The sequence below is a fragment of the Cetorhinus maximus genome, chromosome 14 (genome assembly GCF_964194155.1).
Source record: "Cetorhinus maximus chromosome 14, sCetMax3.hap1.1, whole genome shotgun sequence".
Lineage (NCBI taxonomy): Eukaryota > Metazoa > Chordata > Chondrichthyes > Lamniformes > Cetorhinidae > Cetorhinus > Cetorhinus maximus.
The window spans coordinates 57,488,319-57,514,057 of NC_135892.1; the positions used below are offsets into that span (position 1 = coordinate 57,488,319).

A 25,739-nucleotide genomic window follows, 5' to 3' on the forward strand; every position below is an offset into this window, starting at 1 on the left:
AGCGAGTTTGGTCCTCCAGAGAGAGTCTGGGGAATTAATAATGCAAAACAGAACGATGGAAATTTTGAACAGGCATATTGTTTCTGTTTTCACTGTAGTAGGCTTAGAAAATTCCCAAAGATACTTGAAAATCAAGAGGTGAAAGGGGGGTTGGAGGGGGTGGAATGAACCTAAAACAATCACCATCACCAAGGAAAAGGTACCGGGAAAACTATTAGACTAAAAGTCTGACAAGTCCCCAGGACCTGATAGCTTGCATCTAGGGTCTTAAAAGAAGTGGCTACAGATAGTGTAGAGGCATTGGTTATAATGTTTCAAAATGCCTTAGATTCTGGAAGGATCCCAGCAGATTGGAAAATAGCAATAGCCTTTATTCAAGAAAGGAGTGAAATGGAAAGCAGGAAACTACAGGCTAGTTAGCATAACATCTGGCATATGGAAGTTGCTAGAATTCATAATTAAGGAGGTAATAGCAGGATACTTAGAAAATCTTAATGGGTTCAGGCAATGTCAAAACGGTTCTGTGAAAGGGAAATAGTGATTAACTAATATATTGGCCAGGATTTTCTGCTCCCGCCTGTGGTGGGCATCATGGCAGGGTGGGAGTGGAAAATATCGTGAGAGTGAAACAAATCAGTTTCACATTGGCAGGAAAACAGGTTGCGATCATCCACCCTAGGCCTTCAATGGCGGCATGTATTTCCCACTGTGTCATGTCAGGAACATCATTTTAATACATTTGAATATAATGAATACTCATTATAATGGCTGCTCGCCGGAATTACACTGAATGCTGGATGAACAGGGCACGTTGACGTTTAGACCGACATGATTCATAACTGTATATAAGCGATGTGCACCTGGCAACCTGCACTTTGCTCATGATTTCGAGGTTTGCTCGCCTACTATGCATCGCACACTCAACACAAGGCTTTGCAGGCAACACCACCACATCGCTTTCAGGAGGGGGTTCATAGGCAAGTGTTATGATCCCAGCTGAGGTTACCCCTGGACAAGCCTGATACCAGATTGGAACCCAGCTTAATAGATCCCAACTTCTATTTTTTTGTTTAGATACATGGAGAGTAGCTACTGAACAGAGTTACAGGAGTCCGCTGATGAACTTTTAACAAAATAATAAAACACTTATTAAACAAGAAAAGATGAACCATATTACAATGCTCCTTCACCCACAAGTGTACTTTTACAGATATTTACAGATTTGTAAGGATAACACAAGCCTTACATTATAATGTTCACAGTAAATACACAATCCGTGTAAACCTATGGTGACCTGTGGTCAGACACACCATACTCTGAAACAAAGTGACAGATGCCACCTCAACCAGATGCTATGGATCTCTCCTCAACTCTCCCCCCAGACACTTGTCACATCGTGAGCCAACCAGTCTCGCTGCACTCCACATTTCACACATTCTCCATTCTCTTCAAGGTCTTGCCTAGGAATCTTCTCCAAAACCGATGCTTTCTCTCAGATGCCTTCCACAAGGGTTCACCTCCAAGTTTTAGAATTCTTCTTCTGGTGTTCCTCTTCCCTGGGTCACCACATGCATTCAAACTGTCTTCCATACACTTTCTCTCACTGGCTCAGCTGTCAACAGTACCACTGCTTCACATGCCCATAGCAAAGAGTTACAGACCTTCAGTGGTCTCTTTGGACCTTCTTGCCTCTTGCAAGCTGTTCCCACTTTAAATCTGCCTTCTGCAGCTTTTGTCTTTTTAAATCTGAAGCTTGGGGCCTTTCTCACTGCCTCTCACTCTTAACTTCTCTTAGCAGGACCTTTTCCAAGTTTCTGCCCTTCCTTTGACTAGAAGGTCTGCTTGGGACTTTCCCTTATTTCTGTCTCACTCCTTTGGCCTTGGGACCTGTTGGTTCTTTTGGTAAATCTGCAGCTCCCCCTCCCAGCGTCCAGTCTCTCTGGAGTCCTGGCTTTCAAACTGAACTTGAAATTGCTATTTCTTCAGTTTTCAACGTGTGTCTGAGGGAGGGACCTGCCTCTCTGGCCCTCTGTTGCTAGGCAACAGCGCAATTCATGTAAAAGATGGAGTGCAGAGAGACCGGTTGGCTCACGGTGTGACAAGCATCTGGGGGGAGAGTTGAGGAGAGATCCATGGCATCTGGTTGAGGTGACATCTGTCACTTTGTTTCAAAGTATGGTGTGTCTGACCACAGTCATAAAAAACCTCATTAGAAATGCAGGCATCTTTTTAAAAATGAGATTAAAACTCAATTTGACCTTTCTTAACACACAAATACAGAAATACAAAACAAACTTAAACTTTAAAGCTAAACCTCATTCCTAACACCCACAAAATACAAACATAATTTACTTAAACTGTCTCTATTTCCTAACACAAGGCTCTGCCTACCAGACTAGCAGGAAGGCGGGGGTTGCTTGTAATGCACTGCAGGGCTAGAGCTCAAATGGGGTAGAGGGAAACTGGACAGAGGCAATGGAAGGGCTGCAGGGCAAGGATTCAACTGGTGGGCAATCTGGACAGATTGGTTGGCAATCTGGACAAAAAGGGCTGCAGGGCAAGGGCTCGACTCGGGCGGCAGGGGGGAGCGGTGGTGGTGGGTGGGGGGCAGAGAAAACGTGACGAAGGTTGCACTCAGACAAATGACTATGGGGCTGTGGGGTAGAAGTGTCCTCTGGGCCAGAATGGGGAAGAGTCTCTTACAGAGGGACAGAAGTGAGTTGGGGTCAGAATGGGAGGATCGCTGAGTGAAGATGTCCTTCAGTTTACATTGCTGACCTTGCAAAGACTGTCCTTGTCCTAGTCCAGGGAGGGGGAGGGCATTTCAGTGGTGCCCAGCATGTTGTGCACAGGGTGTGGTCATAACATCAGGCACTCCTGTCCAGGGATGGGGTTTCAGGCATAATAATGGACTGCAGATGGCACACTCCCAGTCAAGGGAGGCATCTGCAGTCTATGGATGGGGAAAAGGTAGGGTTGGGGCATTCAAAGGCATCATGGTGGCGGGGTGGAGGGGGTCTCTATATTTCACTGTGCAATAGGCCTCAAGATGGGGAGGGATAAGGTTCACATGGGGCATCAGCATGTCCACCGCCAAGATTCTGAGCTCCTACTTTAACACACATCTGCAGCTTGTCCAGTCGCCCAACCTCAAACGATACGGGGGTAACACAGGGATATCCACCACAATCATCACAGTGGGTGCAAGTTAGAGGAGGAGACTTAAGAGTTATTGGAGGGTGGGAAACCTGAACATTATGCTCCTCCAGGACAATGGGAGGGATTTCCACAGTCACACAGGCAGTGTCCAAGCTGGAGGGTAGTAAGACCACCTTCTTGCAACCTGAAGTGATGGAGCAGCACAAAATTAAAGTGAGGAGAAACTCTGCTGGTGAGGTCTTTGAGGGCCATTTGGAGGAGTGGTGCACTGCACTGGGGGCCGATTAAAGGAGCACCCAACTGAATTATGTATTCCCAAATGAGGAGAGATGCACAGCTGAGACATGTTAGGAGCCTTTCAGTGACAATGCAGGGAATCAGGAGAGTGAAGCAATGAAGCACATTCATGCGAGGTTAATCCTGAATCGTGGCACTAATCAATCTCCTTGTATTAACCCCTTGTTCCAAGCATGGAATTTCCCCAGAGCAATAATGAGGTCACAAGTAATTGGGCGACTGGACAACTTGCAGATGTGTGTTAAAGTAGGAGCTCAGAATCTTGGTGCTGGCAGGTTCGCAGATGAGAAACATAGAAACATAGAAAATAGGAGCAGGAGTCGGCCATTCGGCCCTTTGAACCTGCTCTGCCATTCATCATGATCATTGCTGTTCATCCAACTCAATAGCCTACTCCCGCTTTCTCCCCATATCCTTTGATCCCTTTGGCCCCAAGAGCTATATCTAACTCCTTCTTGAAAACTGACAATGTTTTGGCCTCAACTACTTTCTGTGGTAGCGAATTCCACAGGCTTACCACTCTCTGGGTGAAGAAATTTCTCCTCATCTCAGTCCTAAATGGTCTACCCCGTATCCTCAGACTGTGACCCATGGTTCTGGATTCCTCCACCATAGGGAACATCCTTCCTGCATCTACCCTGTCTAGTCCTGTTAGAGTTTTATAGGTTTTTATGAGATCTCCCCTCATTCTTCTGAACGAATATAATCCTAACCGACTCAATCTCTCCTCATATCCTCATATGTCAGTCCAGCCATCCCAGGAATCAGTCTGGTAAGCCTTCGCTGTACTCCCTCTATAGCAAGAACATCCTTCCTCAGATAAGGATCTGCACACAGTATTCCAGGTGTGGTTTCACCAAGGCCCTGTATAATTGCAGCAAGACATCCCTGCTCCTGTATTCGAATCCTCTCAATATGAAGGCCAACATACCATTTGCCTTCTTCACCACCTGCTGCACCTGTATGCTTACGTTCAGCGACTGGTGTACGTGGACACCCAGGTCTCGTTGCACATTCCCCTCTCTCAATTTATAGCCATTCAGATAATAATCTGCCTTCCTGTTTTTGCTACCAAAGTGGATAACCTTACATTTATCCACATTATACTGCATCTGCCGTGTATTTGCCCACTCATTCACCTTGTCCAAATCACACTGAAGCATCCCTGCATCCTCCTCACAGCTCACCCTCCCACCCAGTTGTGTGTCATCTGCAAATTTGGAGATATATTTAGTTCCCTCATCTAAATCATGAATATATATTGTGAATAGCTGGGGTCCCAGCACCGATCCCTGTGGTACCCTACTAGTCACTGCCTGCCATTCGGAAAAAGACCCGTTTATCCCTACTCTTTGCTTCCTGTCTGCCAACCAGTTTTCTATCCAGCTCAATACACTACCCCCAATCCCATGCACTTTAATTTTACACGCTAATCTCTTATGTGGGACTTTGTCAAAAGCCTTCTGAAAGTCCAAATAAACCACATCCACTGGCTCCCCCTCTTCAACTCTACTAGTTACATCCTCCAGTAGATTTGTCAAGAATGATTTTCCTTTCGTAAATCCATGCTGACTCTGTCCGATTCTGCCCACATATTTTCCAAGTGCTCAGCTATTAAATCTTTTATAATGGACTCTAGAATTTTCCCCACTACCAACGTCAGGCTGACTGGTCTATAATTCCCTGTTTTCTCTCTGCCTTCCTTTTTAAATAGCGGGGTTACATTAGCTAACCTCCAATCTGTAGGAACTGTTCCAGAGTCTATAGAATCTTGGAAGATGACCACCAATGTATCCAATATTTCTAGGGCCACTTCCTTAAGTACTCTGGGATGTAGATTATCAGGCCCTGGGGATTTATCAGCCTTCAATCCCATCAATTTCCCCAACATCATTTCCCTAATAATGCTGATTTCTTTCAGTTCCTCCTTCTCACTAAACCCTGTGTTCCCCAACATTATTGGTATGTTATTTGTGTCCTCCTTTGTGGAGACAGAACCAAAGTATGTATTTAGTTGGTCAGCCATTTCTTTGTTCCCCATTATAAATTCCCCTGTTTCTGACTGTAAGGGACCTACATTTGTCTTCACCAATCTTTTTCTCTTCACATACCTATAGAAACTTTTACAGTCAGTTTTTATGTTCCCCACAAGCTTACTCTTGTACTCTATTTTCCCCTTCTCAATCATTCCCTTGGTCCTCCTTTGCTGAATTCTAAACTGCTCCCAATCCTCAGGTCTGTTGTTTTTTTTAGCCAATTTGTATGCCTCTTCCTTGGGTCTAATACCATCTCTAATTTCCCTTGTAAGCCATGGTTTGGCCACCTTTCCTATTTTACTTTTGTGCCAGACAGGAATAAACAATTGTTGCAGCTCACCCATGCGCTCTTTGAACGTTTGCCATTGCCTATCCACCGTCATCCCTTTAAGTAATGTTTCCTAATCCATCATAGCCAACTCGCGCCTCATACCATCGTCGTTTCCTTTCTTAAGATTCAGGACCCTAGACTCAGAATCAACTACGTCTCTCTCCATCTTGATGAAGAATTGTATCATATTATGGTCGTTCATCCCCAAGGGGCCCCTCACAACTAGATTGCCAATTATTCCTTTCTCATTACACAATACCCAGTCTAGGATGGCCTGTTCTCTAGTTGGTTTCTCAACGTATTGGTTCAGAAAAAACATCCTGTATACACTCCAGGAATTCCTCCTCTACGGTATTGTTACTAATTTGATTTGCCCAATCTATATGCAGATTAAAGTCACCCATAATTACAGATGTTCCTTTATTGCATGCGTCTCTAATTTCCTGTTTAAAACCTCAGCCCTCCTCAAATAATCTCAGTTCCTCAAAAACATTAGTCCTCGTGTATTCCAAAAAGTGTAGTCTTAGAGTGCAATGAATGAGGATCCCAGCACCTGACCTGAAGCCACACATCCAAATGCCTGGCCAAAGCAGTCAGTCATGTAAGCGTACCTTGCCCTGGCCAGGATTTCAATGACGAATAGGTGCTGACACTGGAACCAACCCCTTGAACCTACAGTCACTCATTAGTCATGGACAGAAATAGGACATTTGGAGACTCATGCTGACTCATGTCTTTTTTGCATTGATGCTGCTGAGAGGAGGCCTTCAGGAGAATGGAGGCTGGATTTATTGCTGCTTGCATAATTATATACAGGCAGGAGAGAAGGCGGAGAAAATTGTGACGGCGCCACTAGGCTCGCCAAAGGGAGGAGCTTCACCCTCATGAGCAAGAAGCAGCAGGGCCCCCACTGGCTCAGGATGAAGCCTGTAGAAATGTTGTGCGTAGGCTGCTCTCGAGACCGAGCGTGTACAGAACATGCATGTCTTTTCTGCGGATGAGCGAGAGACAGTGTTACTGATGACTCCATATGTCTCAAGGATCTGGTGGCTCACATCTGCAACATTCTGCAGGAGTTGACACCATGGGGACTGGGAGGACATCCATTGCCAGTGGCTCTAAAAGTGACTGCCACCCTCAACCTCTACATGAGTGGCTCTTTCCAGGGCTCCACTGGGGACCTCTGTGGGATCTCTCAAGCTTCCACACACAAGTACATACAGGGGTTATCACACACCCTTTTTGCCAAGGCCCACAGTTACTTTGACTTTGCTAGAGATCAAGCAGACCAGGTCACCAGAGCACTATGCTTTGCTGCGATTTCCGGATTCCAACAGGTGCAGGGTGCCATTGACTACACTCGTGGCTATAAAAGCTCCCTGGCAATAGGGACTCAAATACACCAACAGGAAAGGCTTCCACTCGCTCAATGTGCAGCTGGTCTGCAACCAGAAGAAACAAATCATGCAGGTTTGCACGAGACATCCAGGAGGCTGCCACGGCTCATACATCTTGACTAGATCGTAGATCTTGGACATCTTCAAGGAACCACAGAATCCAGGATTGGCTCCTCAGTGACAAAGGGTACCCTTGCGCTGCAAAGTAAGGAGGACTTGTCAGATGCCAACTTGGAGCTACAGGTCTCCTTCGACGAGGAGGACATCGAAAAGGATGAGGGCGATGAGGTCGAGGAAGCCGAGGTTGCAGGGGAAGAGGCCATAGCACGGGACACATGAGGCAAGTTTGCACATGAGGCCGTCATAGCCACCAGATTCCACAAGGAGGAGGATGAGTTTGAGTTATAGTGAGTATCCTCTTGGACAAGTGCCCCCCATCATGGGCTCACATGAACACCAGCATTGCTCCCCCTCTCATTTCAACCATGTACTTCAGTCTGAAAGTTAGTACTTACACATTAAGCTCACCATTGTCCTGATCATTTGAAGGACGATGAAGCCTCGGGAGCATGTGTCCTTGCTGAGATGAGGTGCTAACTGGAGGAGGGAGTCCCGGCATCAGACATCAGAAGATGCTGCCTCTTCAAATGTCTCTCCAGCATCCAGTCACAATGGTAGCCTAGTAGAGGCAGGAGGTGTTCTACAATCCTCAGTGTACTCGTAGCTGTATGCCTTCAGTCCATCAAACCTCCTCAAGGAGATCCATCTCCAGCATGGGGACAACACATTCTGTGTAACCTTGATGGTGACACTGATGGGTCACACTTGGGGCAAGGCAACCAAGGACATTCTGCAGGTGCTAATCCATTTTGCGATCACTCAGTCCTCTGTTTCACTCTCATCTCCATCACATTGACATCTGGCACTCTCAGTTAGGGATGCGGGCCTGCATTTATCCTTACTTTTCTATGAATATGGACCACCTGAGGATGAAGATGTTCATACACTTGCCTGCCAGCCTTAAAATGCCTCCTCTTTAACACAGTCTGCCCTCATGGCCAGCTCTGGCCCTTGCGAACTCCAAAATGCTAAGACACCATGAAGCCCTGAAGGTCATGCTTCATTGATAATAAAGAACACACTTCAGCTTCACTATATTCTCGTTCCTATCCCACTGCTAAAGCTACCATAAGCGCATTGAGAGCATGCTCAAAGGCTCCATTGATTACAACACATCACCATTTGGGTGTTTAGGTGAGGGGATGCTACGCAGAACCTATGACACAGCGCTATATCCCTACATTGTGACAAGAGCCTTGTGGCCACAATACAGACAACTACAAGGTGAGAAGCGCTCAAGGTTGTAGATTCGGGTGCCAGGGCAATAATGTGGCTGCGAGGGGCAGAGCTCTGGCACTTTGAGGTGGGAAGATGCTCACACTTATTGGTGAGCTTAGCAGATGTACATTCAGATTCAGCAACGCGCAAGGCAGACAGCACACACGAGCTCCTTGTACACAATACACCTTCATATTTCAATAATATAGATGAGATGGGTGAACACCTCTGCCTCAGTCTTACACAGCCAAGAATGAACATGACATGTCTCAGCAAAGCATGTGAACGAGGTTCCTTCTACAAGCACACTTTACAAGGATGAGGCATCACTGATGTCACAAATGATCTGAGAATGGGCACACACTGTGGTTATATGGAAGCAGACATCGAACAGAGGCACATGATCATGACATCTGCGATAAGTGGGGGGAGAGACCATGGTTTCACACTTGATTGACAACAACACAGCTCATCATAAAGAGGAAGCATACATAAGAGGAAATGTGAAATGCGTGCAATTCTATTTACATTTGTGAAAATGATATACATGTGGTTAACACCCATGCCACCGTTGTACTCCTAATATTTCTTTATTTTCCTAATCCTTCCGTACGTCTTGGTGCATCCCTGGCATCTAAGTGGAAGTGGAGGCAGCCTGCTGATTGCTACATTCTGTTGTCTGTAATAATTTTGGAAGGCATCCTCTGGAGAGCCGAGATTTATAGGGCTCTGGCCTGCTTTGGGCCTCCTGCTGAGGGGCAGATGCACCCCCCCTCAGCCTGTGGAGCTGGAGCTGATGGAGTTACAGGAAGAGGGGACTGGGATTGGCTGGTCAATCCCAGAGTCACCTGATTGGATGGCCCCAGGGTGTCCAGCTGCTGGTCTTCATCCTTTTGGGTGCCCAAGGGCCTCTGGCTGACTCCTTGAGGAGAAAGAGTAGCTGGAGTGATATAGAATTGCCCTGCACCCTTTTCGCATAGTCACTGATTGATGCTACCAATACCTACACTGATGAAGTGCAGCTCCTGGCATACTGCAGGACCTATGTCCTGGACCAAGGTCTCCATGGCGATTGTCATCCACCAGTGTTGACATCAGCATGCTAGTGCTATCACCTCAAACTGAACGTGGACGGACTCCTCCATCGTATGTTGAAATCTGAGGAATGCAGCTGATAACCCTTCTTGATGTTTCCATGATTGTTGCTGCAGCTCCACTGGCAGGCAGCCTCTGATTTTCCTGCCATGCCATTCCCTTGACACTTCCTCATGCAGAGCAGCATATTTAAACTGCAACCCCATGCACATTTCTCAATGCTTGAAGCCCAGGATTGCTCTGGTGAAGACATGGCCCTAGAATCCAAGAAAAGTGCAGCCCCCCCCGATTCAGTGACACATTCCTGGGATGCCTTCTGGATACCCAAGTGATGTCCTCTGCTCCTGCTCTGGCTGCAGGAGGCCCATCAGTGTCATCACTCAGGCTTGGGAGTTGGTGGCAGCGGTGATCAGTGCCAATGCTGCACACAAGAGGGTGGCTATCCAGTACAGAAAGTGGATGAATGATCTCATCCGTGCTGCCAGGGTAAGGCAACCACCTTATCATTCTAAACTCTCGGACTCACAAGGCCATCACACATTCAATGGCATCTCACTCACTGCCAACTCAAAGGACATCACCACTCATTCCCTCGCACACACCCTCACATCTCCATCTGGCCTCATTTCCTCTGGAGACTACCTCCTCGGCTTTCGCCGTCTTGAAGCCACTTGTGCTCCTACACACACCCTGGGATACCCCCCTTCTCCAGTACATCCCTCGCCCGGAGCCTCTTCCCTTGCCTGAGGCCACTTCTCCCCTTCCCCAAGCAAACCCTAGTCCTGCAGCCATTGAAAAGCCATCCCCACCTTACGGCTGGTTTTGTAAATAGAGACCTGCCCATGAGCTGCCCCTTAAAAGTGATGTAGTGCTGTCTGCAAAGCCTGGCGCTGATGACTGCCAGTACTGCCTGAAGCAAGGTAGGCAAACAAACCTTGAAGTCCCGAGCGAAGTGCAGCTCGCCAGGTGCACATCGCTTATGTACAGTTGTGAAAAACAGACATGCCTGGATGGTCCAGCATGGGGTGATGATTCCGGCAAGCAGGGCTTATATTGAGATGCTAAAGTATTGAACTTAGGTTCCCGACGTACGGTGGTGGGAAACGCGGCCCACCGTTGATGGGTGGAGCGGACAATCGCAAACTGGTTTCACGACGGCAAGAAACCAATTTTTGGCCTTCTTGCCATATTGTCCCCTCCGCCCGCCATGACACACAACACCAATGGGGCCAGTGGGAAAACGGCTGCTTTTCCTGCCCACCACCACACTTAGTGCACGGAGGGGAAAATCCTGCCCATTAGAGTTTTTTGAGGAAGCAACAAGCAGGTGGATAAAGTGGAACCTGTAGATGTGGTGTACTTGGATTTCCAAAAGGCATTTCATAAGGTGCCACATCAAAGGTTACTACACAAAATAAGAGCTTATGATGAAGGGGTAACGAATTAGGATGGATAAAGGATTTGTTAGCTAACAGGATGCAGAGAATATGGATAAATGGGTCTTTTTTGGTTGGCAAGCTGTAACTAGTGGAGTGCCAAAGGGACCAATGCTGGGGCCTCAACTATTTATGATCCATATCAATGACTTAAATGAAAGGACTAAATGTATAGTATTGCTGAAAAAAGAGACATGACCAAGCTTTTCGTCTTGCACTCTTCAGACACTTTGCAAGAATACCATAGCATCACAGTATCTTTACAGTGCAGAAGGACGTCATTTGGCCCATCAAGTCTGCACTGGCTCTCTGAAAGAGCATTGCACTTAGTCCCACCCCCCTGCCTTATCCCCGTAACCTTGCAAATTCTCTCTTTTCAGGTGGCAATCCAATTCGCTTTTGAATACCTCGATCAAACCTGCTTCCACCACCCTTTCAGGAAGTTTGTTCCAGACTCCAACCACCCTCTGGGTGAAAGAAATTTTCCTCACATCACATTTACTCCTCTTGCCAATTATTTTGAATCTTTGCCATCTAATTCTTGATGTTCTCTTGAGTGGGAACAGTTTCTCATTATTTACCCTGTTCATACCCATCAGGATCTTGAATACCTCTATCAAGTCTCCTCTCAGCTTTCTTTTCTCCCAGCCTCCCCAATCTATCCTCATAGCTACAGTTCTTCATCCCGGGATTCATTCTTGTGAATCTCCTCTGTACTCTCTCCAATGCATTCATATCCTTCCTCAAGTATGGTGCCCAAAACTGGATGCAGTACTCCAGATGAGGCCTAACTAGTGTCTTATACAAGTTCAACGTGACCTCCTTGTTCTTGTACTCAATGCCCATATTAATAAAGCCTAAGATACTACATGCCTTATTAACTGCTCTCTCAACATGCCCTGCTAGCTTCACCTGCTACTATGCAGTAGCAACACGCGTGATATTCGCCACCAAAAGGATGCTGCTGTCAAGCCAAAAGAATGTTCCGCCTATCATACAAATGAGTAAACATAGAAACTAGGAATAGGAGTAGGCCATTCGGCCCTTTGAGCCTGCTCCACCATTCAATCTGATCATGGCTGACCCTCTATCTCAACGCTATATTCCCGCTTTCTCTCCAGGCTCCTTGATGCCCCTAATATCCAAAAAATTATCAATTTCTTTCTTGAATATACCCAGTGACCTGGCCTCCACAGCCTTCTGTGGTAGAGAATTCCACAGGTTGACCAGCCTCTGAGTGAAGAAATGTTTCCTCACCTTAGTCCTAAATGGCCTGCCTTGTATCCTGAGACTGTGGTCCCTGGTTCTAGACTCCCCAACCAGGGGAACCATCCTCCCTGCATCTAGTCTGTCTAGCCCTGTTAGAATTTTATACGTTTCAATCAGATCCCCTCTCATTCTTCTAAACTCTAGTGAATACAGGCCAAATTGAACTAATCTCTCCTCATTCAACAGTCCTGCCATTCCCGGTATCAGCCTAGTGAACCTTTGCTGCACTCCCTCTATGGCAGGTATACGCTTTCTTAGGTAGGGAGACTAAAACTGCATGCATTACATCAGGTGTGGTCTCACCAAGACCTTGTATAACTGCAGTAAGACATCCCTACTTCTGAACTCAAACCCTCTTGCAATGAAGGCCAACATACCATTTGCCATTCTAATTGCTTGCTGCAATTGCCTATTTACTTTCATTGACTTGTGTACAAGGACACCAGATCCCTTTGTACATCCACATTTCCCAATATATAACTATTTAAATAATACTCTGCCTTTCTGTTTTTCACACCGAAGTGTATAACTTCACATTTATCCACCTTATACTGCATCTGCCATGTGTTTGCCCACACACAGACAACTTGTCTAAATCACCCTGAAGCCTCCTTGCATCCTCCTCACAACTTACAACCCCACCCAGTTTTGTGTCATCAGCAAACTTGGAAATATTGCATTTGGTTTCCACATCCAAGTCATTTATATATATCGTGAATAGCTGGGGCCCAAGCATTGATCCCTGCGGTACACCACTAGTCACCGCCTGCCATCTGGAAAAAGACCCATTTACTCCCACTCTCTGTTTCCGGTCTGTCAACCAATTCTCAATCCATGCCAGTATATTTACCCCCGATCCCATGTGCTTTAATTTTTCCCACTAGCCTCTTATGTGGGACCTTATCAAAAGCCTTCTTGAAATCCAAATACACCACATCCATTGGTTCTCCCTTATCTATTCTACTAGTTACGTCCTCAAAAAACTCCAGTAGATTAGTTAGGCATGATTTCCCTTTCATAAACCCATGCTGACTTTGTCAAACCCCGTTAATGCTTTTCAAGTGTTCCGTTACCACGTCTTTTATGATAGACTGTAGCATTTTCCCCAGTGCTGATGTTAGGCTAACTGGTTTGTAGTTCTCTGTTTTTTCTCTCCCTCCTTTTTAAATAGTGGGGTTACATTTGCCACCCTCCAATCTGTAGGAACTGCTCCAGAGTCTTTAGAATTTTGGAAGATGACCACCAATGCATCCAATATTTCCAGGGCCACTTCCTGTAGTACTCTGGGATGTAGATTGTTGGGCCTTGCGGATTTTTCAGCCTTTAACCCCATTAATTCCTCTAGCACCATTTTTTTTACTAATACTGATTTTCTTCAATTCCTCCCTCTCACTAGACCCTTGGTTCCCTAACATTTCTGGGAAATTATTTGTGTCCTCTTTTGTGAAGACAGAACCAAAATATGTGTTCAATTCTTCTGCTATTTCTTTGTTCCCCATTATAATTTCCCCTGTTTCTGACTGTAAGGGACCCACATTTGTCTTTGCTAATCATTTTCTCTTCACATATTTATAGAAACTTTTACAGTCAGTTTCTATGTTCCCTGCAAGTTTACTCTCATACTCCATTTTCCCCTTCTTGATCAATCTTTTTATCCACTTTTGCTGAATTCTAAACTGCTCCCAGTTCTCAGGCTTGCTGCTTTTCTGGCAATTTTACATGTCTCCTCTTTGGATTTAATACTATCCCTAATTTCTTTTGAGCCGCCTTTCCAATTTTATTTTTGCGCCAGACAGGAATGAATAATTGTTGTAATTCATATATACATCCCTTAAATATTAGTCATTGTCCATCCACCATCAACCCTTTTGGTAAGGTTCCCCAATCCACCGTTGCCAACTCATGTCTCATACCCCCATAGTTCCCTTTATTTAGATTCAGGACCCTAATTTTGGATTCAACTTCTTCTTTCTCCATCTTAATGAGCAATTCTTCCATTTTTTATTCGCTCTTCCCCAAGGGACCCCGCACAACAAGATCGTTAATTAATCCTTTCTCATTGCACAATACCTAGTCTAGGATAGCCTGCTTTCTAGTTGGTTCCTCAAAGTATTGGTCCAAAAATACCGTCACGTACACACTCCAGGAAATCCTCCTCCACAGTATTATTGTTCGTTTGGTTTGTCCATTCTATATGTAGATTAAAGTCACCCATGATTACAGTTGTACCTTATTGCATGCGTCTCTAATTTCCTGTTTAATACCTTCCCTACATCTCCGTTATTGCTTGGGGGTCTATAGACAGCCCCCACCAACATTTTCTGCCCATTGGTGTTTCTTATCTCCACCCAAATAGATTCCACATCATGATTTTCCGAGCCAATACCCTTCCTCACTATTGCATTGATTTCCTCCTTTACTAACAGTGCTACCCCACCTCCTTTCCTTATTTGTCTGTCCTTCCTAAATATTGAATACCCCTGGATGTTCAGTTCCCATCCTTGGTCACCCTGCAGTTATGTCTCCATAATTGCAACTATATCATAACCGTAACATGGTATATGAGTTTAAATGCCAGTGTGATGCTAGGTATGTAGGCCATACATCCCAAAGACTGGTGGATAGTATCAAACAGCATGCCCCAGCTGCTTTTCGCAACAGGCAATGTACAGACCGTACCCAACTAGCCCGTATTTGCAAAACTCAAAACACAGTGTTCAATGTTAGATATGATTCCATGATTGGATAACATTTGCTAAATAGTCCTTAGTGTGCTAAGAATTATGCTGACAACCAATTTAAAATTGTCTGTCGGGCTTGCAGTGTGGCACATTTGTGTGTACTGGAAGCTACACATATTATTACACAGGGCTCTGTTCTTTGCAGACTGAAAAAACATGTACACACATTGCACCTGTTTCAGCTAAAGAAAATAAGTGACAGCCATTCGCTGACTCATTCCTCAGGACAATGCCTTGACCAATCAGGGTCAAGCTGCCTGGTTTAAATTTCAAACAATACTTGGCAGTTAACTGTCAGCCACCATCACTGGTGCATTCTCCATGGCAATGCCTCTCCCAATCAAAGTCCACTTGCAAACCAATCAGCACTCTCTTCACATACAGTATAAATTATTGTCTTCCTCCTATATTGGTATTCTTGCGAAGTGTCCAGAAGAGTGTGAGACGAAAAGCTTTGACATGTCTCTTTTTTCAGCAATGCTCAAGTTCTGTACTACCATTTATTGTTAAATGTATAGTAGCTAAATTTGCCAATGACACCAAGATAGGTAGGAAAGTAAGTTGTCAAGAGGCAGTAGAGTCTTCAAAGGGGTATAGATAGGTTAAGTGAGTGGGCAAAAATTTGGCAAATGGACTGTGATGTGGAAAAATGTGAACTTGTCCACTTTGGCAGGAAGAATAGAAAAGCAGAATACTTTTTAAATAGGGAGAGATTACAGAACTCGGTGGTACAGGGGGATCTGGGTGCTCTGGTGCATGAATCACAAAAAGGTCGCATGCAGGTACAGCAAAGGGTTAGGAAGGCAAATGGAATATTGGCATTTATTGCAAGGGGAATGGAATATAAAAGTTGGGAAGTTTTAACGCAGCTGTACAGGACCTTGCTGAGACCACAACTGGGATTTTCTGGCCCCACAAGTGCTGGGCATCGTAGTGGGTGGGATGGGAAAATTTGGAGATCTGTTGACTTTTAATGACTCTGCAAATTTTCCCTTCCCGTCTGTGATGATGCCCACCAGTGTCGGGGCTGGAAAATCCCGCCCCACATCTGGAGCACTGTGTACAGTTTTGGTTTCCTTATTTAAAAGAGGATAACTACTTTAGATGCAGTTCAGAGAAGGTTCACTCAACTCATTCCTGGGATGAAGGGCTTATCTTGTGAAAAAAGGTTGAACAGGTTGGCTTATGCCCATTGGAGTTTAGAAGAATGAAAGGTGATCTTCATGAAACATAAACATATGAGATCCTGAGGGGACTTGATAGGCTGGATAGAGGGAGGCTGTTTCCTCTTGTGGGGAAGACCAGAAGTAGGGGACGTAGTTTAAGATCCCTTTTAAGCTGGAGGTGAGGAGAATTTTTTTCCCTCAGAAGGTCGTTAGTCTGTGGAATTCTCTTCCCCCAAAAGTAGTGGAGGCTGGGTCATTGAATTTATCCAAGGCTCAGTTAGATGGGTTTTTTGATAGACAAGGGTGTCGAGGGTTATGGGGGGCAGTCAGGAAAGTGTAGTTGAGACCACAATCAGATCAGCCATAATCTTATAGAATGGTGAAGCAGGCTCCAAGGACCAAATGCCGTACTCCTGCTCCTAAATCCTAATGTTCATACATTCCTAACTTTGCCTTCCTAATTGCTTGCTGTTCTTGCATGCTAACTTTCTGAATTCCTTGTACAAGCACACCCAAGTCTCTCTGAACATCAGCATTTACAGTTTCACACCTTTCAAAAAATAATCTGTTTTTCCATTCTTATGACCAAAGTGAATAACCTCACACTTACCCATATTATACTCCATCTGTCATCTTGTTGCTCAACTCTACGTGCTGACATCATGGGCAGAATTTAGCCCTTGTCTTGTCAGGAGGGCTCGGCGAGGGCAGGCGGGGGCGGTTGGGAAGCCGACCGCCACCCATGATCGAGGCCAGAAGGTGATTTCACACCGGTGGACCAATTAAGGCCCGCCCAGCATGAAACGCGAGCAGCAGTGCTCAGCGCTGCAAGTGCAGGCAGGGGAAAAAGGGTGAGTGAGGCAAGTGCGAACTTCGTGCATGCGCACGAGTGCGCGCTTGAGAATCTCCCTGAGGCACAGAGCTGCCTCAGGGAGATGCAGAGTCTTTAAAAAGTAATAATAAAGAAATTAAAATTTTTAAAAATTCATTCATGGGTTGTGGGCGTCACTGGCTTGGCCAGCATTTATTGCCCAATGCTAGTTGCCATTGTTCAGAGGGCATTTAAGAGCCAACCACATTGCTGTAGGTTTGGAGTCACATGTAGGCCAGACCAGGTAAGGACAGCAGATTTCCTTCCCTAAAGGACATTAGTGAACCAGATGGGTTTTTACAACAATCGAAAATAGTTTCATGGTCATCATTAGACTTTTAATTCCAGATATAAAATGTTATAAGTGTTATAAAACATGTCCCTTCATGTGACTCTGTCATATGAGCAGGGACATGTTCTGATTAAATTTAAAAATTTTTATTTTATTTTTATTTGCTTTAGGAAACTTCATCTCGCCTGTGGATGAGGTTTCCTAAAAAGTGCAAAGGCCGCTTGGCCTTTTCGGCAGCCTGCCAACCATAAGGTGGGATGGGCAATGAAAAATTTCTTTCAAATACCTTGTTAATGGCCTTAATGGGCTTTTTAATTGTCGGCGGGCGCGCTGCCAACTCCGGCGCCTGCCAACAGAAATAACACGCGTCATTTTACGCTCGAGGGGTCAGGCGCGCACCCGCCCGCCAAGGTAAAAATTTTGCCCCACATCTATCACAAAGGAAGACATTTGTGGTTATTGGTGCCCAATCATCTCAGCCCAGGGCATTGGTTGGAGCTGCTCATGGCAGTTTCCTAAGCTTAAATGTCTTCAGCTGCATCAACAATGACCTTCCCTTCACCATAAAGTCAGAAGTGGGGATGTTCCATTTGCAATTTTTTTCAGATAATGAAGCAGTCTATGCCCACGTGCAGAAAAATCTAGAGAACATACAGGCTTGGGCTGTTAAGTGGCAAATAGCATTCGTACCACATGTGTATCCGTCAATGACGATCTCCAACAAGAGTGAGTCTTAACCCCTCGTCTTGATGTTTAATGGGATTACCATTGTCAAATCCCAAATTAACAACCTGGAGGGTCATAATTGATCAGGAATGCAATTGGAGCAGCCAGATAAATACTGTGGCTATAAAAGCAGGTTAGAGGTTAGGTATTCTGCTGCGAGTGATCCACTTCCTGACTCCCCAAAGGCTTTCTACCACCTACGAGATGTAAGTAAGGAGTGTGATGGAATACTCTCCACTTGCCTGGATGAATGCAGCTTCAACAGCACTCAAAAAGCAGCCCATTTGATCGGCACCCCATCCATCATTTAAATATTCACTGCTTTCGACTTTGGCTGCGGTGTGTACCAGCTACAAAAAGGACTGCAGCAACTCACTAAGTCTTCTTGGGGGCCTCAACTATTTACAATCTATATCAATGACTTGGATGAAGGAGATGAATGGATGGTAGCTAAAAAGGGATATAGGTTAAATGAGTGGGCAAAAATTTGGCAGATGGCATATAATGTAGGAAAATGTGAAATTCTTTACTTTGAGAGGAAGAATAGAAAAGCAGTATACTATTTAAATGGAGAGAGATTGCAGAACTTGGTGGTATGGAGAGTTCTGGGTATCCTGGTACATGCTCACAAAAAGTTAGTATGCAAGTATACCAAATGATTAGGAAGGCTGGTGTTTATTGCAAGGAGAATGGAATATAAAAGTAGGTAAGTTTTACTGCAGTTGTAAAGGGCCTTGGTGAGACCATATCCGAGGTACTGTGCACAATTTTCGCCTCCTTATTTGAAAAAGCAGGAGGTTCATTCCTGTGATGAAGAGCTTAGCTTATGAAGACAGGCTGAACAGGTTGGACCTATACCCATTGGAGTTTAGAAGAATGAGAGGTGATCTTATTGCTAAGGTGATAGCAGGCAGATGTTTCCTCTTGTGGGAGAGACAAGACTGAGGGGAAATTGTTTAAAAATAAGAGGTCTCCTTTTTAAGATAGAGATAAGGAATTTTTTTTTTTGCCTCTCAGAAGATCATTGATCTGTGGAATCCTCTTCCACAGAATGAAATGGTGGCTGGGTCATTTAACAGATCTCGCAGCTCAAAACTGGGCATCAATGAAGCACAGTTCTAGGGCAGTTAGGGATGGGAAATAATGCTGGATTTGCCAGAAATTCTCACATTCCATGAATGAATTAAAAAATTACATTTTAAATTGTCCAGCAGCTATCATGGTCAATTTTTTGGTGCTAGCCCACAATTGATCAGAGCTACTTAATTCAAATTCACAACTTGTTTTGATGGTATTTGACCAGTCAACTTCTAGGTCACTAGTTTAGTATTGTATCCACTAGTCTACAGTACTAGTAGTTTAGCCATTGTTAATGAATCATAATGAAACCTTTTATTTTATTTAATTTTCTTTACTTTTTAAACTTAATTTTTTTACCCCTTAGGCCTTCCTCTGTCATATTTCATTTCTCAGCTTAGATCTTAAGACATTTGCCTATGCTGCTCTTGAGCCATGCACAGAAAGAGATGTGTGAGAGATCTGTCTTTCAGTTTTCCCTTCTGTTTAAGGAAAGATTTGGCTGACACCAAGAACCTTCCAATAATGATACAGCTGAGATTCAGAGCCAATTTGATGCAAACATCTCCATCCTAGCTCAGTTAACTATAGGAAACATTTTCACATTTATATCTGGTTTAAAATCCGTAACGATTGTGCATGAAGATGCACTTTGTTCTTTGACATAACTGCGTAATAATAACATTTTCTCCTTCAGCTGTAACAGAATATGAAGGGAATATTTCTCCTCTTCTGCAATTCTTTGAAGCTGTGATGAGCTCCTTTTCTACTGTCAGGCATTCACCTAATGCAAAAATGTCACTGGAGGGAGTAGAATGTGCACTGAAACAAAACCGACTGGACCTGATTATTCACTGGGTCATACAAGAGAGGTAATATTCTAAATTTGGTTGAATCATGTCATTAAAGATGTTGTTACTCACTACTGTGCAAGGGGTGAGGAACACAGTTGTGTATAACACAAAATATGGGATCTAGAGCAGAAAATCCTATGTTTGAAATCCATGTATTATGTGACTTTTCACTAAAAAGTCACAGTGGAACAAGGATGCAATGAATTTGGAAAGAATATAAGGCAAAAAACTGCAGGAACCATTAAGGGAAATTACTGGCCCAAGGGGGTTAAAATATAGTAATATTAAACTGAGAACATCTTTTCTGTTTTGGTTTTATCAATCATGAAGCTTATACTTATTTCATATTAAAATGAATTGAAAGGGCAAAAAAGGCCAGTGTGAGTAAACTAATGTAGATAACTATTTTGGATTAGCAGTGGGAATTTTGATGCATTTAAGAAATCTGGTAAGCAAGAGGATTGAGTAAACTGTTGGGTAAAAAGCAAAAGCAGGTAAAAGTGTGGGAAAATGCAATTAAAATAACGGGAAGTAGCAATTTAGGAAAACAAGAGTACTTATTAATTAACTACTTTTCAATCTTTTTATTTCTGAATATTAACATATAAATAATAACCAACATTATTGTAAAGCATAACATTAAGTACTACAGCATAGATCAGTGCAAAAAAAAATGTTTACATATCATGGAATGAAAATCATTACATTGTGCACATTCATAAAATCAGCTCGATCAGTGAGAAGTCAGCGTGTTTCCTGGAGTTCAGTAGGTCACATAAATATGCTAATTAGGGCAGTAACGGCCTCTTTTGCATTTCCAAGGACTGCAACTGAAATCATCGTTGCTGTGTGCTTGTTTAAAATGAGCACATTCAAAACTGACTTATTGATCTTCAGAAATTAAATTATTAAAGGCATATATCCCTTGGTTTAATGCATGAATGTGTATTTCTTTGGCCATTTGGTTTCGTTTTTGCTGCCTTTCTTGTCAGGGGAAAACCCACTGAATGGAAAAAGTCCTTCCTGCATTCAATGGAATTTCTTTGGGAACTCCAGAACTACGGGGGGCCTCTGACTGGCACCAGGGGCCCAGGAAGAAAGCACCCTACCTCCCCCCTTTCACTGATCAGCAGCCCGCAGGGTTAAACCTGCCCAGCTACACATTAGATGCAGGCCTCTCCCGTTGCCTGTTATATTGGAGCGACGGTGGGATGAAGCTCTTAATTGGGCAATAATTGCCCACTTAAGGACCTTATTTGGGCCATGGCAGGCAACCCACCTGAAACGTTATCCACTGCCTGTAAAATCATGGCAAGAATGGGTGGTGGGTACGTCGCCAGTGACAAGGAGCCCTAATTTATGGGTCCACCCGCCTGTTTTCCCTACTGCACGTGTAAAATTCAGCCCATGGATTCAGGTATGGTCTTAACTCCAACGTGTGTTTGAAGTTTTTCCCAGATTTGCCACTCAACACGCAGCCTGATTAACAGGCTTCAGTGCCTGTCAGGCAGGAAAGGGGCAGTTAGGTTTGATGGTGATATCAGGGGAAGAGATTATGAGGGGGAGTGGAGGTTGCTAATCGTGGAGTGGTAGAGCATAGCTGGGGGCTTATTGTATGAGGAGGGAAGCTGTTGATCATGTGGGGTTGTGGAGAGTTGAGGATTTGGAGATGTTGGAGGAGATCGCAGGGCATCATTGATGATGGCATTGGAGTTGGGGGGAGATTGGGGTTGGAGATCTTGGAGGTGGGCATTGGACAAATAGCAGGGGGTTTACAGCATAGCTTGTTGGGTCTGCAGGGCACACTTCTGCTCCTCCTGGCCAGCAGGTAGTGGTGTATAGGCCTTTACCTTATGATTTGCCCTTCTTAGCTGCTTTAACTGTTTGGTTTCTCGAGACCAGGGAACCAGCCAACATAAGTTGAAAATATAAATCTTGTTAAAATGCTTCTACAAATATATAAAAAGGAAAAGAGAAGTTAAATAAGCATTGGTCCCTTAGAGGGTGAGTCTGGAGATTTAACAATGGGAAACAAGGAAATGACAGAGACTTTGAACAAGTATTTCAAATCTGTCTTCACAGTAGAAGACAAAAAGCATCCCAACAATAATAGAAAAGCAAGAAGCAAAAGGGAAGGAGGAACTTAAAACAATCATGAACACCAGAGAAAAAGTACTAGGAAAGCTAATGAGATTATAGGTTGACAACTCCCCTGGACCTAATGGCCTGCATCCTAGAGTTTTAAAAGAAACAGCTACAGAGATAGCGGATGCATTGGTTGTAATCTTCCAAAATTCCCTAGATTCTGGTAAGGTCCCAGTGGACTTAAACGGCAAATGTAACACCACCATTCAAGAAAGGAGGAAGGCAGAAAGTAGGAAACTATAGGCCAGCTAGTCTAACATTTGTCATTGGGAAAATACTAGAATCCATTATTAAAGAGGTAGTAGCAAGGCATTTAGAAAATCATAATGCAATTAGACAGAATCAACAAGATTTTGTGGAAGGGAAATCATGTTTGACAAATTTATTACAATTCTTTGAGGATGTAACAAGCAGGTTGGATAAAGGGGTACCACTGGATGTAGTGTATGTGGATTTCCAAAAGGCATTTGATAAGGCGATACATAAGGTTACTGAACAAGAGAGCTCATGGTTTTGGGATAATATATTAGCATGGATGGAGAATTGGCTAAAGAACAGGAAACAAAAGGGTCACAATAAATGGATCATTTTCAGGTTGGCAAATTGAAACTAGTGGAGTGCCACAGGGATCAGTGCTCGGGCCTCAACTATTTATGATCTATATTAATGACTTGGATGAAGGGACCGACTGTATTGGAGCCAAATTTGCTGACAATACCAAGATAGGTAAAGCAAGTTGAGAGGAGGATACAAAGAGTCGGCAAATGATATAGAGATGTCAAATGAGTGGTCAAAAATTTGGCAGTTGGAGTATAATGTGGGAAAATGTGAGATTGTCCACTTAGGCTGGAGGAATAGAAAAGCAGGATGTTATTTAAATGGAAAGATACTGTAAAATGCTGCGGCACAGAGGGATCTGGGTGCCCTTATACATGAATCACAAAGAGTTAGCGTGCAGGTACAGCAAGTCATTAGGAAGGCAAATTGAATGTTGGCCTATGTTGAAAGCGGGATGGAGTGAAAGGTAGGGTAGTTTTGTTACAACTGTACAGGGCATTGGTGAGACCGTTTCTAGAGTACTGCAAGCAGTTTTGGTCTCCTTATTTAATGAAAGATATATTTACATTGGAAACAGTTCATAGAAGGTTCACTAACCTGATTCCTGGGATGAAAGGGTTGTCTTATAAAAATTAAAAATTGGGGTCTCTGTGTTACTGCTGTCTTTATCTGATTGCCCAATGTGGTGAGGTGAGGAGATAGGGGGATGAAATTTACCTCCAGCAATAGTAAAATGCACCTGTGTACACCTGCCCAATTTTCATTACTGTTGACTTCAATGAAATATGTAACAGACAGCCAATTTGTTATTCCACATTTAACATGCCTGCCAAAGTTGAATTTTGTTCCATTATTGTTATGCATTGGAACTGAAGATCTCCATTGCACCAGCCAAAGCAATCCAGAGAAAATATTTTAATATTGTTATGCTATGTCATGTAGCATAATAGCAATGCACTTTGAAATTCTGGGTGCTATTCATCATTAAATACCCCTGACAGCCTGTAGCTCTTGTGTGTATTCAGCCCATTCATGACTTATATCCTTTCAGAGATAATGAACACTGGTTAGATAGTTCCCATAATATTCAAAAATATAGTACTAAGTAAGCAGAACATAGGGGGATGAGACTCAATTTCTGGAGGGTGGTGCAAAATAAGTGAAAGCAGATTGGCTCCCAATTAAATACCACAATTGATTTCCTTTTCCATTGAAGTCAATGGAAAGGAAAATAAGGCAGGTTGTACAATGGATGGCTGATCTGTTACTGTCCTTTTTGTGCATGCCATTGAAATTGAATTTTACTCCTAATATTCTTAATTATTGGCTCATTTTACATCCAACAACTTGTGTGTATTTTTTGTTCCTTTATTTAACACCCTTTGATTCTTTGGTAAAACTCCTTCTTTCCCTTGTTATCTCTAGACTGACATGTTCTGAAACACTGGGTGAGGTGATTTACAATTATGGAGATACAGAACTGCGGAGTATGGACACATGCATGGCCCTGGCTCAGATTGTCTACAATAAATGTGGTGTGCACAAGAAAGCTGCTCTCTGCATGTGCAGGTGTGGGCAGATTTCTGGCGCAATGACATATATTCACGAGTCCAAAAAGTTCAGCTTGGGTAAGGATTTGATCATTTATTTAGTTATGTTCTGGTAAATGTAATTAATATTGGACTAAGAGTTTAAACGGAAACTTCTTTCTGAATGTAACCTATGTTGAGAGATTAACTATGACAACATTTCCCCTCTCTGTTACTTAGCTTAAAGAGGAAATGTAGTCTACTTGAAAACCCTCATAATCATAAATGTTATAAATTCTTCTAGAGCCAGTCAGGGAGCAGACATTTTAGGGTTGACTTTTCAAATTAGCTACCTGCTGGAACTGCATCAGAGGAGGTATGACTATACCCTACCCCAGGTGTCATGTCTATTTATAAAGCAACAATGGTGTGAATTCCCTTAAAGTTTCTCCTGTTCTTCCACCATAACTGCAGGCAATAGACCCCTTATATATGTAAAGGAAGATCAAACATCTGTTTTGGGTTCCCTTGCTGAAATTGGTTGAAGATGATTGAAGCAGATGCCAGACCTACTACATTGGGATTCTTCAGAAATTGTTGCTTTTTGCCATCAGGAACAGGAGTACTCCTCTGACTCCATATTCCCCACTATTGCTGCCATTCACCAACCCCACTGTGGTTGCCACTTCATCCCACATCCTCCCAGGTCTTAACTTAAGGCCCAAGGTTGACCTTCATAAAATGTGTGAGCTGTCTGTGGAGAGGCAACAGGAACTAGCAGGTCACATGAAAAATGTTTATGAGGACCAGTTCCAGTCCAGCCTGTTTTGAACCTGAAAATGAGCCATAAGTAAGGTTCACTCCTGCGAAACTACAATTACATTTGGTTACATTATATTATAGAGTTATTTTGGATGGATTGTATGTATGGGTATGAAAGAACACTTCCAGGAGAGCGCTGGGGGGATGGGGAGGGAGGAAAATGTACCCTGTTGAATTATAGGCATTCCTGGTAATGCTAGTAAGTACTCTTACAATTGTTTGCCCTTCACACAATCTTAAGTGTCATACATGCCTAGCGTGTATGGAAGGTCATGATGAACTTTCCTACCTTATCTGACTTATTAGGCCATTGAGTGTTTTTCTGCACATTTAGGCGTGCAATGGTATTCACATTGATTGACACTTTCTCTTTAATTCCTGGGCCACTTTTCTTCAGTGCTGAAGAGAGAGCTTTGCTTTTGAAGAATTTTATTTCTGTTCAGAAGCTGAACCACTCTGTGGCCAGTCTTTCCAGAAAAATAAATCTTGTAATGCGACCAGTAGACAAGCTCTACAGATATTTTCCATGCTCATAGGTCCTCAACAATGTTTTAATGAGGCTGAGTCAGAGCAATTTGTGCATCACCACATTTCTGTTTG

At 43.7% G+C, this 25,739-nt stretch overlaps 1 protein-coding gene across 4 annotated transcripts in view; it reads left to right on the plus strand.

The window, feature by feature from the left end:
* Nucleotides 1-25,739, plus strand: part of LOC144689675 (clathrin heavy chain linker domain-containing protein 1-like) — a 113,956-nt gene that overhangs the window by 62,936 nt on the left and 25,281 nt on the right. For all 4 annotated transcript variants that reach the window (XM_078556961.1, XM_078556962.1, XM_078556964.1 and 1 more), the window contains 2 exons: nt 19,929-20,103; nt 24,214-24,416. In XM_078556961.1, coding sequence (XP_078413087.1) covers nt 19,929-20,103; nt 24,214-24,416 — 378 coding nt within the window. The remainder of the gene's footprint in view (nt 1-19,928; nt 20,104-24,213; nt 24,417-25,739) is intronic.